Raw genomic sequence first — 14209 nt, forward strand, 5'->3', positions numbered from 1 at the left:
AGCTATATGTAACCAGCGATAAGGCACGTCGTGCTGCTGGCCTGAGCTGAGGAACAGACAAGACAGGAGCTTGTGCAATGAGAAAATAAGCTAATTGGGAAACATAATCATAATACATGGGGTGTATTACATTATAACACACATATATATATATATATATATATATATACATATATATATATATATATATATATATATATATATATATATATATATATATATATATATATATATATACACCTTTTAATATATATTTTTGAATTTATTTCATTATAAAGTAGCTATAACTTTGTGATTCTGTTTAGTCCAGCAGAGACGGCTTAGCTGGCCCCGACAGCCGGCCACTGGATGAAAGTAATCGCGTTCAGCAGCTCTTATTTTGAAGACATAATATAATTTCCGCTCTAATGGTGGGCACTCTGTATTCAGCTTGCCGCATCAATAGGACAAAGTGGTCCTCATTATTCTTTGTTTATATGTGTTCTTCCTCCGTCACTCCATGCGAAATGTTAGATGGAAACTGCAGACATCGTCCTAAAGTACAGGTTTCACCACAGACGGCGTTTGCTTGTGGAAGATCTAAAATACGGTCGCTTCATGATTTTCTTCACCCAATCCCTCCATTGTAGTCTGACGGATTCTTGGTTCAGGAGGCGGTCTCACTGTCACCCCCATGTGGTCAGATTGGTGTACTACAAACCCCTTTGCCAAAGTGAATATACACATCATTTACTTTCAATTTAGGCATTTTCAAAAAAGCCACAGAGCGTGTTTCTCGAGAAAAATAAAATGACATGTTCGGTATGTCAACCGTATGCCACGGTATGTCAACAAATGTCAATAACTGAAGGGCGAGGAGACATTTACCAAAAGGCACCGCTGGGATTCGAACCCAGGATCTCCTGTTTACTAGACAGGCGCTTTAACCATCTAAGCCACGGCGCCGGTATAGCCATTGATGAAAAAGCCGTTTATAAACGCACCGAGGTCGACTACAATGATATCGTCTACTTGTATGAAAGTCACATCTTGAAACAACGTTTAGAGACTGACATCTCCATCAAAAAAGTAGTTGACTATGCTACTGTTAGCATCCAGCTAAAGTCGACCTCTACGTCATACATTTATATACACAAGTTTATCAGGGACTTCTAATTACATCTAAAATGAATTTCAATTGCTCTACACAGAAACAGTTGAGAGTATTTTGTTTATTTCAGATCATGTCAGTGCCTTTGACGTTGCTGCCACAACTATAGCTGCGTGTTGCATCTACTCACGGTCAGAAACAGCGGTGAAACACACTGTCTCTCCAACAAAAGCAGGTGCAGTGTTTAGTTTATCGGGTGGCGCGTGACCGTATTCACTTTTGAATGACAGACGATGGAAACTTTGGGTGGATTATAAAAGCAGTGCAGAGTCAGGCGGTGCTCGCCGTCAACAGCTAATTTAAGAACAGTTGTTGATCACCGCTGACAGCAACTGTGGATGAGCTGGAGTCCGTGACGCATTGTTGGGGAGTTGACTGTTTTCTAGTGTGACGCTTTGGGGAGTCGAACAACACAGACCAAACTCTATGCAACTCCAGTTGTGTTTGGCAAAACTAAAGGGATTTTTATTTTTGTGATTGTTAATGAGAATGAAGGGACAAACAGCACGCAACAGCACATGATATTTCAACAATTTATTCAACAACTTCATAGACATTTCCTTAAGAAGTGTGCTGCTTTATTTGATGTTTCATAAGTGCAGGAACCAAAGCTTTTTACATGCACATGGTCTCGGCACAGATACAGACTATGTTACTCATCTCTTCAGTTTTCTTAAAATCACACAGCAGCTGATGAAGCTGACCAACAACTAGTCCAATGATATAGACAATAACAAATTTTCTGTTTTAATTAAAATAAAGAACAAAAAAAAAAAAGAAAAAAAAAGAAGTAAAAACCTACAAAGAAAATAAAGCTGTAAAAATCCAAACCAAATCCTACAAATGCCGCCGAGTGGATGAACCAATGAATACCACGAGTCCAAGGATCTGCATGTCACGTTGCCCAGCTGGTTTGTATGCGTATCCACATTGGTTAGTTCTTAAATTAATTATTGGAAATACTATGAAAACAAAATGCAAGTTACACACTCAGCAAACAAGAAACATTCCTTTCTTCGACTGATCTGGAACTCCACCTTGCAGAGGGGAACAAACTTTTTAAAATCGGGGTGACCGAGGAGTAGAGGGGTTCACTATGAACACCAGATCATCGTCCCACTTAGCATTCACAGGGGCAACCGTTTTGTTTTTGATACATCTTAAATACATTATATGACTTCTACCTGAAGCTGCAGGTTAAAGTGTCGAAATCTGTTCCAGGTGCAGTGTAATAAGTCTTTGGCTGCCCAAGTGAGAGTTCTTCAGGCAAAGATCAAAAGTGATCCCCGGCATACAATAACATTAAATCAACAACTCAAGGTGCCACGAATCAACTTTTCTTTTTTTGATCCATGTCTGAGGAACTACCGAGCCTTTTTAGTCTGACCTACCTCCTTGTTTACTCGGCAACTCGTACATTTTCTCCCCAAGTAGAACGTGGGTCATGTGTGTGCGCGTGTCTGTGTGTGTGTGTGTGGGTGTGCGTGTGCGAGCGTGTGTGAGAGAGCTACTACTGGTGGGCACACTGTACCCCTGGCCCGTGGTGGCCGCCCTCTTCATCGGAGCTGTCGTTGTAGGCCTCTCTGCGGCTACCCGACGTCGAGCTCTGGCTGACGTCGTAGTCCTGCAGGTCGACCTCCTCTGTGTCTGCGGTGATGATGGGTGGCTCCGACCGTGAGGGCAGCATGTCCTCCAGCTCCTGCGCATGGAAAACATTCATCATGATGCAGCTGTTTTAATAATTGGTTTAAACTTTGCTACAATGTCTAAGGGTAGAAGCCTTCTCATTAAAAACATGTGCGTTTGAGCAACATTGTAGCTCCAATAAATTAAGGTTACAGTTAAGATTTTGTAATTGACATGTTATTTTTCCCAAAAGAAAAACATCCGCAACATGGCTTTAATCATGTCTATTATAGTTCTTTGTTTCCACAGACTCTTCTCTCCATGATTAAAGGCATACATGTATCAGTAGGTAAATATCTATGCAAGCTAATTTTTCACTTTTCCAAAAACAAAGCTGCAAAAAAAACAAAGGAGTAGGATTGGGTACCGAGAACCGGTGCTAATATGGCACCGGTTCCCAAAGTCTGGTATCTACCGGACTGAAACACAACGCAGATTTCGGTGCCTGAGCCGATTTAAATACTTTTTTGTACATTACTTTATAAAGTTGCACGGTATACCGATACTAAAAACAATAGGATTTTGCATATTTTTACTATCGATACTTTATTAAAATAGCGAGGATCAGAGCGCAGTCACTGCTCTGCTTCCTCTCACGTTGCTGCGCGCATACAGCGGGGCAACCAGCGTGCACAATGATTGCTGCGGAGACAACATGAGTGCAGGAGCTTTTGCCGACCGTCCTCGGCTTGTTGAAACAGGGGCCTCCCAGTGTGTGTATGCAAACAAACAAACAAACAAACAAAAACACACACACACACACACACACACACACACACACACGATGACGTTTAGTCCAGTAAAGCAGCAAAATTGTAGAATCCAACAGTTTCTGAGTTCTCACATGCTCTCTATCAGGCCGCCTGATGCTTGTGTCCGTTTCTTTAAATATATACATGACTATATATAGTTTGAAGTGAAAAAGTTTGAAGCTATCGTTTGAAGTCAAGTGTTTTGAATGTATTTATTTATAGTATACTTTAAACAGTTAATATATTGTTCAATTTGAAGAAAAATAATTGCCTCATAAAAATGAAAAATGGTCCTTACCATTATTTTGTTTTGTTTATTGATTGATTTTGCAAATTCAAGCTCTTAATCTGACTCCATGGGTCATGACAAATTAACGTTGAAAATCTACTTGGGCAGAGTATAAAGCATTAGTTGTAGCTGTTCTCAATGTTTGAATATTCACTGCAATGAACAAAGATGATGATGATGATGATGATGATGATGATGATGATGATAGGCATTAAATTAAAAGGAGTAAGATGTCCTACCACAAGTTTCTCAGGGCTGATCCAGTTGTTGTCTGGGAACTGGACATCAAACTTGATATAAAGATCTCCCTTCTCAAAGGGGTTTCGGTACTGTGGCATGCCCTCTCCTCGCACGACACGGACCGAGCCTGGAAAAGACGCAGCATGTTTAAAACATTTTAAAAAGAAAAGAGGGACAAGGTATATTCACAAGTTGTTTTTGTGAAATGTCAGATATTCTACAGATCCCAATTTATGAATGCAGCCCTTAGTGTTACAGCGATTTCCGACACTTCCTAAGCTTACAGCATTCGACAGCATTTGACAGCCTCCATTGTTCCGGAGAAGAGGAAAGAACAAGGCGTTCGACCGCTAACTTGAAAGTCTTTCCAGAACTCGCACTGAGGGTTTTGACCTCACCCTTCACCTCATTTATCAACCGCCATGTTATGTGTCCTTGACTAACCCAAGTCCAATATCCATGGTGCTGCTTAGTGCCTTCCAAAACCTGCCTCCTTGTGGTATTCAGCTCACAGCAGGAACACAGTGTGTCATCATTCTTATTCTAAAATGTGCCAAGTAGAATCAAGCCGCACGTGACTCTGCTGTAGTGATGCGTAGAGAGAAAATTCTCCACACACTTTTAGTCAGTAGGGCAATATCCCTTCGGGGTCTTAGGCCTTTTTTTCGATTGAACATAATTTCTTAAATTCACCTTTTAAGGCAGTTGCATATGTGATATATACACCCATGTCTTATTGCAAATGGAAAAATACAGTTTTTTTTCTCTCAAAATAAACATGTGAGTCAAAATATGTACTATAGAAAAACAAACTACTTACTATGTTTCCGCAATGTGCACGTTTCATTTTTTTTTCTTTCTATAAAAGTTTTCGGAACAAGAACAACATGTGCTCTGTATCGATGTGTGTACTATGGACTGTTTACCAGCGCATGGTTGTGTGTGGCGTCGTACAGAATAAAACTGGACAGCAGAGCAGCCGTCTGCTCTCTTGCACTACAAGAAAACACTTTTTTAGCTGTATTTTAGTGGGTAGTGTGTTGTATATCAAGTGAAATCCAGTGTTGTTTGCAGCATAGGTGGGTGGGTATGTCCTTGGGGATTTCCTAAGTGTTAATTGGTAGTTTCACACAAAATGTCGACAGACACCTGAATTGACAAATCACAATGAAGGCGAAGCTCCACACAGACTCTACAGCATATCAGCTCCTCTTAAAAAGGCACACAGAAGCACAGAGAGGAGGGAGCCGGAAACTGCAGAGTCTCGTGGATCTAACAGTAGCGGAATATTTTTTTCTGCACTGTTTTTTCGCAAGCGATATGAATATTTATAAACGTAAACACTGTCAATCACGCAACGATAATCAGAGCTTTGACCTTAATACCATGTGCTCATTTGGCTGATGAAATAGTGAAAACAATACAAAGTTTGAGTAGTCACCTGGTTCAATGACTTTGCCAGCAGGGTACTTCACAACAATCTGTCTTTCATCTAAATGTTTCAGCATAAACTGGAAGCCGCACAGCGCCTCCACCAGGCCAAGCTTGTGGTTCATGAACAAGTCGTTGCCGTCTCGCCTGAATGTCTGAAAGTAAAGAGGGAAAGATTGTTAATTAGAAGTTGGGGGCGACGACACAGAACCTTTAATGCAGTGGTTCTCAAACCTTTTCTGTAAATAACATCATTTTGTGACTCCCTCTGTGCTTTTATAATGACAGAATAAAGGAAATTACAATAACTTAAGTAAACCAGGTTGCTCCATCAGACCAATTTCTTTTTAAATTGTAATCACTTAGAACAATGAAAATAACGTTCTAACGTGCAAAAAAAACAACTAATATTTAGTTACTACTAAATAGTTCATTGTGGAAAACAATGAGCTAATATTTTTTTGACAAAACAGAACGAGTGCAGATATGTGAGCATCAGGTTGTATCAGTATTAGTGGCTGCACTGGGTTGTAGATTTGATACGGCCGATCTCAGTTTATGCTCCATGTTCATCTGAGATCTGTTTTCAGTTTTGAGAGATGGAACAGCAGAAAAAAACCTGACGGAGACTTCTGGAGATTGACTTTTGGCAAAACGCCAAGAATAGGCGAGTCGCGCATGCGCAAGTTTAACCTGTTAACGGCGTAACTAAACATTTACCCGACAGTACAGGCATTTCTCCATATATTTATTAATTACTTAGTTTTATGTCCGTGTACTTTGTACTTTTGTAATGTGTGAAGCCAGCAGCTCATTGTTGGTACAAGACACGAGCACTTTGGTTCGTTTCACTTTCAGTTCAGAGAGCTGCTCCTTGCAGGAGAGCTACTGATGCCATCTTCTAGCTGGGAGCATTTAAAACGCAGATATAAATTAGTTGTCTACTTTTCACGCAACATATTTTGACGCTCTCTGTCCACTGCTGCGCGTGTGCTCAGTGCTCACCTGCATGCGCGCAAGTGTATGTGCGCATGAGGGCGGCACTCGCGCAACCACGTCGAGACATAAATGACAAGTGGTGTTTTTACAGGCGCCCCGCCCCCCTATTATAATGGTAGGGGAAACACTGACTTTCATTATTGTTTATTTCTTGACTGTTTTGAACGATGGTCAAACAACTAAAATTACAGCCCTGGTATAAATATTGCTGCCTTGCCTTCAATTCCTGCTCACATAGCAAGAAAAGCACAACAAAAATGTATGTTGCATTAAGCGTGCTGGGCTTTTTTTGGTTGATCATGGCAGGTATCCACTCAAGTTATTTCATACCCTAAATTTGGTCACGGTACAGCTCGCCACTGTCAAGACAATCTGGTTCTGAGCACTCAGGATAGTGGAGAGGTTTAAAGCACCACCAGCTGGACCCCACGGCAGTAAAAAACTACTCACTGGACGCTGTTACCCGGTTGCAGGAATTGTACAGAGCTTATATTTTCCTGACCTACACAAGGAAAATCCCATTTATAACATAATTGGTTATGCACCCTCTCCATCAAGAGAACAAATATGCATTTGGGTCATTCAACAAATGTGGGACTATGCATAAATTTTCCAACTCAACGCAGTTACACTTACTTTAAAAGAAAATATTCAACTAAAAGCACACTACATTATCATTTCCTTTAACACTGCAAATAAAGACACTTTCGAGGTTAGCTTATTTGAGTGTACAAGCTGTGAAAACTCCTGAAAGTTCTCCTCTACCTGCTTCCCAATGTATAACGTTATGTTATTCTCCAGGACAAACCCTACCATCCCTCATCAAAATCTGTTTTATTTCTTCAAGAGACAATCCTCTTGACAGACAAGAATAGCAGACAAAAACCATGCCGGAACTGAGATGTTTGTGATCTCAGTAAATTTTCTGTGTTTGGCTTTTACTGTGAAGCAGCTTTTGAGAATTGCTGAACTACATTCACTAATTATAATAAAAGTTATACTCAAAACTGACTGTATGCACAAGGTCACTTTTTTTCTTTTAACGGGCAGAAAAGAATTAGTATAAAACTATGGAAAAGGTAAAACAGTGTCCAAATGTATTTACTTTATTAAATCCCTCATACCAAAGAGTGCAAATGGAGGGCAGTTTAAGATTAGTGTGGCTCCAATATCAGAGACGGGCCCTCCTACCTCATTCTCTTTTTCCTGCAGGACAAGGACAATGTCGCCAGGCTCGACGCCAGGTGCCTGGTCAGCCTCCCCTCCGAAGGTAATTTTCTGGCCGTGCTTCATGCCCTTGTCCACGTGAACCTCCAGAATCTTCACCTCTTTCACAACTTTCTTGCCCTCGCATTTTTTACAGCGATCTTTTTCGCTGATAACTTCACCTGGAGTTGGATAAACGAGACACGATGAGGAACGTGAGCAGGCCAAGCCAAAATAATACATACTAAATTACTGTGCGCCCCTTACCTTCTCCGTTACAATCTGTACACACAGACTGCATCTGTTGGACCATTCCTGGGGCCAGCTGTCTGATCATGATGCGCATGCCACGCCCTCTACATGTGGTACATTTTTGAACAGCGCCCGTCTTGCCTCCCTGCCTGCACACACACCCAGAGGTGGATTCATTGTCAGAATAAACGTAACACGGCAACATACAGACATCTACATCAACTATAGCGCAATGGCAGTTATGAAACTTACCCGTTACAAGTGCTACACAGCACATTCTTGCTAAGTTGAAGTTTAGTCGTCTTTCCATTGTAAACATCCTCCAGTGTCACCCTGTAAAAAAGAGTGGGATTTTAGACACTGTTAAGTGACCTGAGACAGAAGAGATGATGATCTTGTACTGAACACAAATGGACTTTACACTAAATATAATGCAGTGTTTACACATAACATACAGTTTACTCAAATTAACTCTTCATGAGTGACTCTTCATGACTTGGTCTTACTTGAGTGGATGGACCATGTCCTCTCCTCTCCTCCGACCTCCATTCCTTGAGCGACTTCCCTGGCCTCCCATGAATCCAAAAAGTCCACCGCCAAAGATGTGGGAGAAGATGTCGTCCATCCCCGGGCCACCACCACCTCCTTCCCGCAAACCTTGTTCTCCATAGCGATCATAAAGTTCCTTCTTTTCAGGGTTGGTCAGCACCTCATAAGCAAAACTGATTTCTTTGAACTGTTTTTTGAGAGAACAGAAAAACAAATGTCAAAACTTGATTTTCAACTGCAAGACTACTATTTCTGACTGATAATGGACCCTCTTTAGCCAACCATTAACGATAAGACGGCAAGATTAGTGCCATGCATGCAGGGGTGCTGTGGTTGAAGTAACTAACAAGCCACACAGCAGCAAAGACCCAGACAGAGTGTTGAAAGCATAGCTGGGGTTTGAACAAGAGAGAATGTGTAACGATGTCAACATCAATGCAGAGTGAGTAACTTCACAGGTTATTTGTCAGTAAATTAATTCTACAACTTCCTAGCAGCACCTGCTGATACCTTAAACTCAATTAAGATGGACCAACTGTACTCCTTTAAATGACAAGACACTCATGAGTCTTGCTCAGATTTAAAAAATATACAAATTCTTCTTTTAACGGATAGCATTAATTGGTCAAAATTATCATTGCCTGTTAATGGTAAATTATCAACATCCCTTTGATCAAAGCTGAGGCGCTCTCCAAGAGCAAATCAACCATAGCTCAGGGTGTGGAAAGATTTCCTGTTTATCTTTCACCTCATCTCTGGTGGGAACAAAAGTGACGTCATTCCCATGGAAAGCATGCATCAGGTTGCAATATCTTAACACACAACTCATTGCACACTAACCACATGCCTGGAATTGGTCACTGAATGATTCAACTTTTAAATGTGAAGATAGAATAAAAATACAAATATAGCCACTGCCTATAATCAATAACATCACTGCAGAGTCATCATCTCTCTGACATGAACTCAGTGCTTCCCCTACCATTATATTAGGGGGGCACCCCCCTGAAAAAAACCCTGCTCCCCTGTAATTTTCTCTATAGCGCCAGATCACAAAATGAAATTTACGGTTCTCTTTAACACATTTACACCTTTTTCTGTTATTAAACAAACAAAACGGCCGTATTTTATTGATCGGATCTACACGACAGCTTGTCATTTATGTCACTACGCGGTTGCGTGAGTTCCGCCCCTATGCGCACAGACACTTGCGTGCATACAGGTGAGCACTGAGCACACATACAGCAGAGGACAGAAAGCGTCAAAAAAATATGTTGCGTGAAAAGTAGACAACTAAGTTATATCTGAGTTTTGAACGCTTCCAGGTTGAAGATGGCATCAGTAGCCCTCCTGCAAGGAGCACCGGAGCAGCTCTCTAAATGATGTTCTCTGAACTGAAAGTGAAACGAGCCGAAGTGCTCGTGTCTTGTAGCCAACAATGAGCTGCTGGCTTCACATATTACAAAAGTACACAGACATAAAACTAAGTCATGAATAAATACATGGAGAAACGCCTGTACTTTCAGGTAAATGTTTAGTTACGCCGTTAACAGGTTAAACTTGCGCATGCACGACTCGCCGATTCTTGGCGTTTTGCCAAAAGTCACTCTCCAGAAGTCTCCGTAAGGTTTTTTCTGCTGTTCCGTCTCTTGCAACAGAAAACAGATCTTAGATCAACAAGGAGCCTGAACTGAGAGCAGCCATATCAAATCTACAACCCTGTTTCAAAAATATTTGTAGAGGAAAGGTACTGCTTTCCTCTACAAATATAGCTTAATGCAGCCATTAATACTGATACAACCTGATGCTCACATATCTTCATTCTGTTTTGTTAAAAAAATATTAGCTTATCGTTTTCCACAATGAGCTTTTTAGTAGTAACTAAATATTAGTTATTTGTTTGCACATAGAACAATGAAAACGTTCTCTAAGTGATTGCAATTAAAAAGAATTGGTCTGATGGAGCAACCTGGTTTACTTGAAAGCTGTTGCAATTTTCTTTATTCCGTCACTATAAAAGCACAGATGAGTCACAAAATGATGCAATTTACAGAAAAAGTTTGAGAACCAAAAACTAATGGAAATACATGTTTAAGCCACCGTCAGAAATATATAAACTCAAAACTCTGTTATATAAAACCTCTCACGCCAAATATAATTTAGTAATCACACACACAAGTTCCAATCACCACCCCCAAAAAATACCTCCTTGAAACCATGTTTGTGACAACAGCCATCATACATTGCACTCAAAAAGATAACTAAAATGTCTTAAATCTGTTGCCATTGTGTTTCAAACACACATATGATGACCAACTTCAGTCAAAACGGGAAGTCACAAACGTCTTACCTTGTCACCAGCATTTGGGTTCTTGTCAGGGTGGTATTCCTTTGCCAGTTTCCGGTATGACTAGGAGTACACAAAAGAGGGAGCATCATTAACATTGTAGACATGCCTCGTCTACTTCAATCACACAAGGAAATAACTCATACTACGGAACTTTATTAACTGTCAAAACCAGACGTTTCGGCCGGTAAAACACAGACCAGCGTTACAGTCACTGCGTTGAACATGTAACTAATTACCGTGATGTTTATGGCTCAGTTTTCTCGTATAACGTCAGTTACTCACTACTACATTATACCGGTAAATAAAATACCACTTTGTCTCCCCACTCCTCAAAAAAGGAACTTCAAAATGTCTGACTTTTTAATCCCCGGCATGGTGTTAATGTAAACGTGCGCTTGCTAATTAACATATCTAGCTAACAATAACCTCAAATTGACAAGGGGGTATGCCCTCCACAAGACCCTGGACAAAAATACTAAATAGTGAACACCGTAAAGAGTTATTAGACGGGTTCAGCTAAAGAGGAGATGTTTTTTTTTTTAAAGACAGGCAACGTGTAACAAGCTAGCTGATGCTAGCGGGGGTTTGAATAAACGTGAACATTGTAACTTGATGTTGAGCTTTATATGTAACGTTAGTATACAAACTTGAGGTAAAAACACAAACCCCATGCAGGCCCCACTTCAAGTGGTGGTGCAAGTGACAGATTACCCTTATCGACTAACGCCACCGCCGTACAGTTATAACTACGTTACTGTACGACCAGGGTGACGTCTAGTGCGTTAACCTCACTATGATAATCGATACTCAAGTCGGCTAATCGGAAGCTAACGCTTTTAATAATCAGTGTGTGTCACACTCACTAGCGTTACACAGCATGTGTGCTACCCTAGCCCGTCGGCAGTAGCCATTTGGAGAACAAACTAAAAAAGGTAGCTCGTTCCAGAACCTTCGCTAGCTAACCAACATGACAAACGTACGCGCTAGCTTAAAGCTAACGTGAGGTCACTCACTTACGCCACAATCTAAGTTACCTTAAGGCCGCCTTTGAATCATGTCCCTCACGTTAAGTTTCACGTATAGGAGAGAAGCTAAGCGTTGTACCTACGATGAGAAAAAACAACCCCAACGGCTTTCACATAACGCATGATGGTTCAACGTTCTAGCCCCATCGTCACACGAGCACACAGGCCAGTTAGCATGCGAGCTAACCGGCTAGCTAGCCGCGCAAAGCAACACATTTCCTGATTGTGGCAATTTGTACCTGTCGAAACTCGAAACACAAATGTGACTTAGTAGTTTTGCTCAGCCTTTCGCGTGTAACTTACCTTCTTCAGCTCGGTTTCTGTGGCAGACGGAGACACGCCGAGAATGTCGTATAGCTTCGTGTCTACAACAGTCGCCATGGTGTTGCAGTGGATGTTGCTTCAGCGGAGAGGTGGATGGACAAAGAGACGAAGCCGGTGGAAAAGGTTTTACTCGCCTCGTGTCTCCGTTTCCGGGAAGTTAGTCGCCCCGTGTGTACGCTGCTGCCTCCCGGCTGCCGGTGTGATAAATAACGGCTGATTTACCTGCCACCGCACACAGTGCCATTTACGTCTTAAAAAACAAATGTATTAAATACACAAAGTATTTGATCCCAATAATTGTTCTTTGCTGATCAATAATCATTTTTGAAACTGTGTCTCTCTAAGGTTTTCAACCGAATTTCACTGCTTGAGTCAATGCCACTAAAACATTTGCAACGTAAACGAAACAACGTAAGATCTGCAGAAATAATCCATTATCCTCAACTAACCGAACTAATATGATTGTCAAATGAATTCATGGTTTTATATATATATATATATATATATATATATATATATATATATATATATATATATATATATATATATATATATATATATATATATATATATATATATATATATATATATACACACACACACACATACACATGTATGTATATATATATATATATATATATATATATATACGTATATATATATACATATATATATATATATATATATATATATATATATATATATATATATATATATATATGCACATACATACATACATACATACATACATACATACATACATACATAAATGTATATGTATAGATATGAAACGGTATTACAATTTGGGCAGGTGTAAAAAAGTTTTTTTTATAACTCCCCAAAAACAATCTTCCAGTGACTGGTGAGATTCTCACACTTAAGGAGGAATCAAATATATATGAGCAACTGTCTCAGTGGACTTGTTAAAACAACTATGACACTTGAAATCAGCTTGGCAGGAAAAACATCATCGTAAACCAGCCTCTACCTTCCCACCACATAAAGCGTGGTGTGTACAAGTCCTCTGCCTGCTCTGCCATGGGGAATTTAGCTCAGTGTTGGCTAGCCGTGATGCTTTTTTATGGGTTTGTTTTGTGCATGTGCGGCCCTAAAACAGCTGTTAAGTTTAATATGGTTCAGGTGTGCTCTTTGCTTATGTGTGGGGGAAATTATGTAACGGTTTTGTTCTGTATTATTGCGTTTTTTGTGTGCTTTATTATGAAATGCAATGTGGTACTTTTGTTTGTAAGAGCTGCATCATATAACTGAATAACAATAATATTGTAAACGGTTTATTTGCATGTTGCAGGACAACATTAATATTTATGTTACTAACTTTCCAAAAACACTTGGTCACCTTATTATCACTCTTACCTCAAAATAGCACATTCTTAATATGTTCAATACGCATCTGGTTTTATGGAATCTCCAAATTCATATACATTCAATTAAAATTAAATTAATGAATTCAACCTAGCAATTGTAATAAGTGAAAGTTATGATATCTTCACTTCTAACTTGTCCTAAATAATTAAGGGTTAGTTTCCAAAATATCTATATTTTTAAGCGGATGTCCTGACTGGACAAAAACTAAGTTTTTAATTATATAATTTGACAAATCGTATGTATAATTCTGACCAATGGGATAGCATTTAAAGTTAACATATTATTAATTATTTATCAGACTCATTTAAATGCTGTTAATCTACATATTGTACAGAAAAACAGAGTTTCATGTCCAGACTAGGTTTTCACCAGCAGATAGATACTTGGAGAACAGTTTGTCTGCAGGTGACTGTCATCCGAGCATATTATACTGGTTATTATCATATAGACGACCTTAAGGCCCTTGGGCCTTTATGCATGTCTGTCACAGAGGACCACATCTTCAGAGCCTGACCCTTCTTCATCTTCATCACATATTTAGAAAGGGAGCCTCGATCATGAGACCGAAAA

At 39.9% G+C, this 14209-nt stretch overlaps 1 protein-coding gene and 1 non-coding gene across 2 annotated transcripts; both read right to left on the bottom strand.

Annotated features, from left to right (window-relative positions):
- Nucleotides 1-871: 871 nt before the first annotated feature.
- trnat-agu (transfer RNA threonine (anticodon AGU)) lies at nt 872-945 on the bottom strand. Its single transcript has one exon. It is a non-coding gene; the product is annotated as a tRNA-Thr (tRNA).
- Nucleotides 946-1669: 724 nt separating this feature from the next.
- On the bottom strand, nt 1670-12517 carry dnaja2a (DnaJ heat shock protein family (Hsp40) member A2a). Its single transcript, XM_068578920.1, has 9 exons — nt 12233-12517; nt 10905-10964; nt 8512-8741; nt 8258-8338; nt 8021-8154; nt 7739-7935; nt 5559-5703; nt 4117-4244; nt 1670-2849 (listed from the first exon to the last, which is right to left on the bottom strand). Exons 1-9 carry the CDS (start codon nt 12308-12310, stop codon nt 2661-2663), a joined length of 1242 nt encoding a protein of 413 aa, XP_068435021.1. The 5' UTR covers nt 12311-12517; the 3' UTR covers nt 1670-2660.
- Nucleotides 12518-14209: the final 1692 nt, after the last annotated feature.

The sequence above is a fragment of the Clinocottus analis genome, unplaced genomic scaffold, assembly GCF_023055335.1.
Source record: "Clinocottus analis isolate CAN_PGR_092001 unplaced genomic scaffold, fCliAna1.0.p SCAF_1, whole genome shotgun sequence".
In the NCBI taxonomy this organism is placed as follows: Eukaryota; Metazoa; Chordata; class Actinopteri; order Perciformes; family Cottidae; genus Clinocottus; species Clinocottus analis.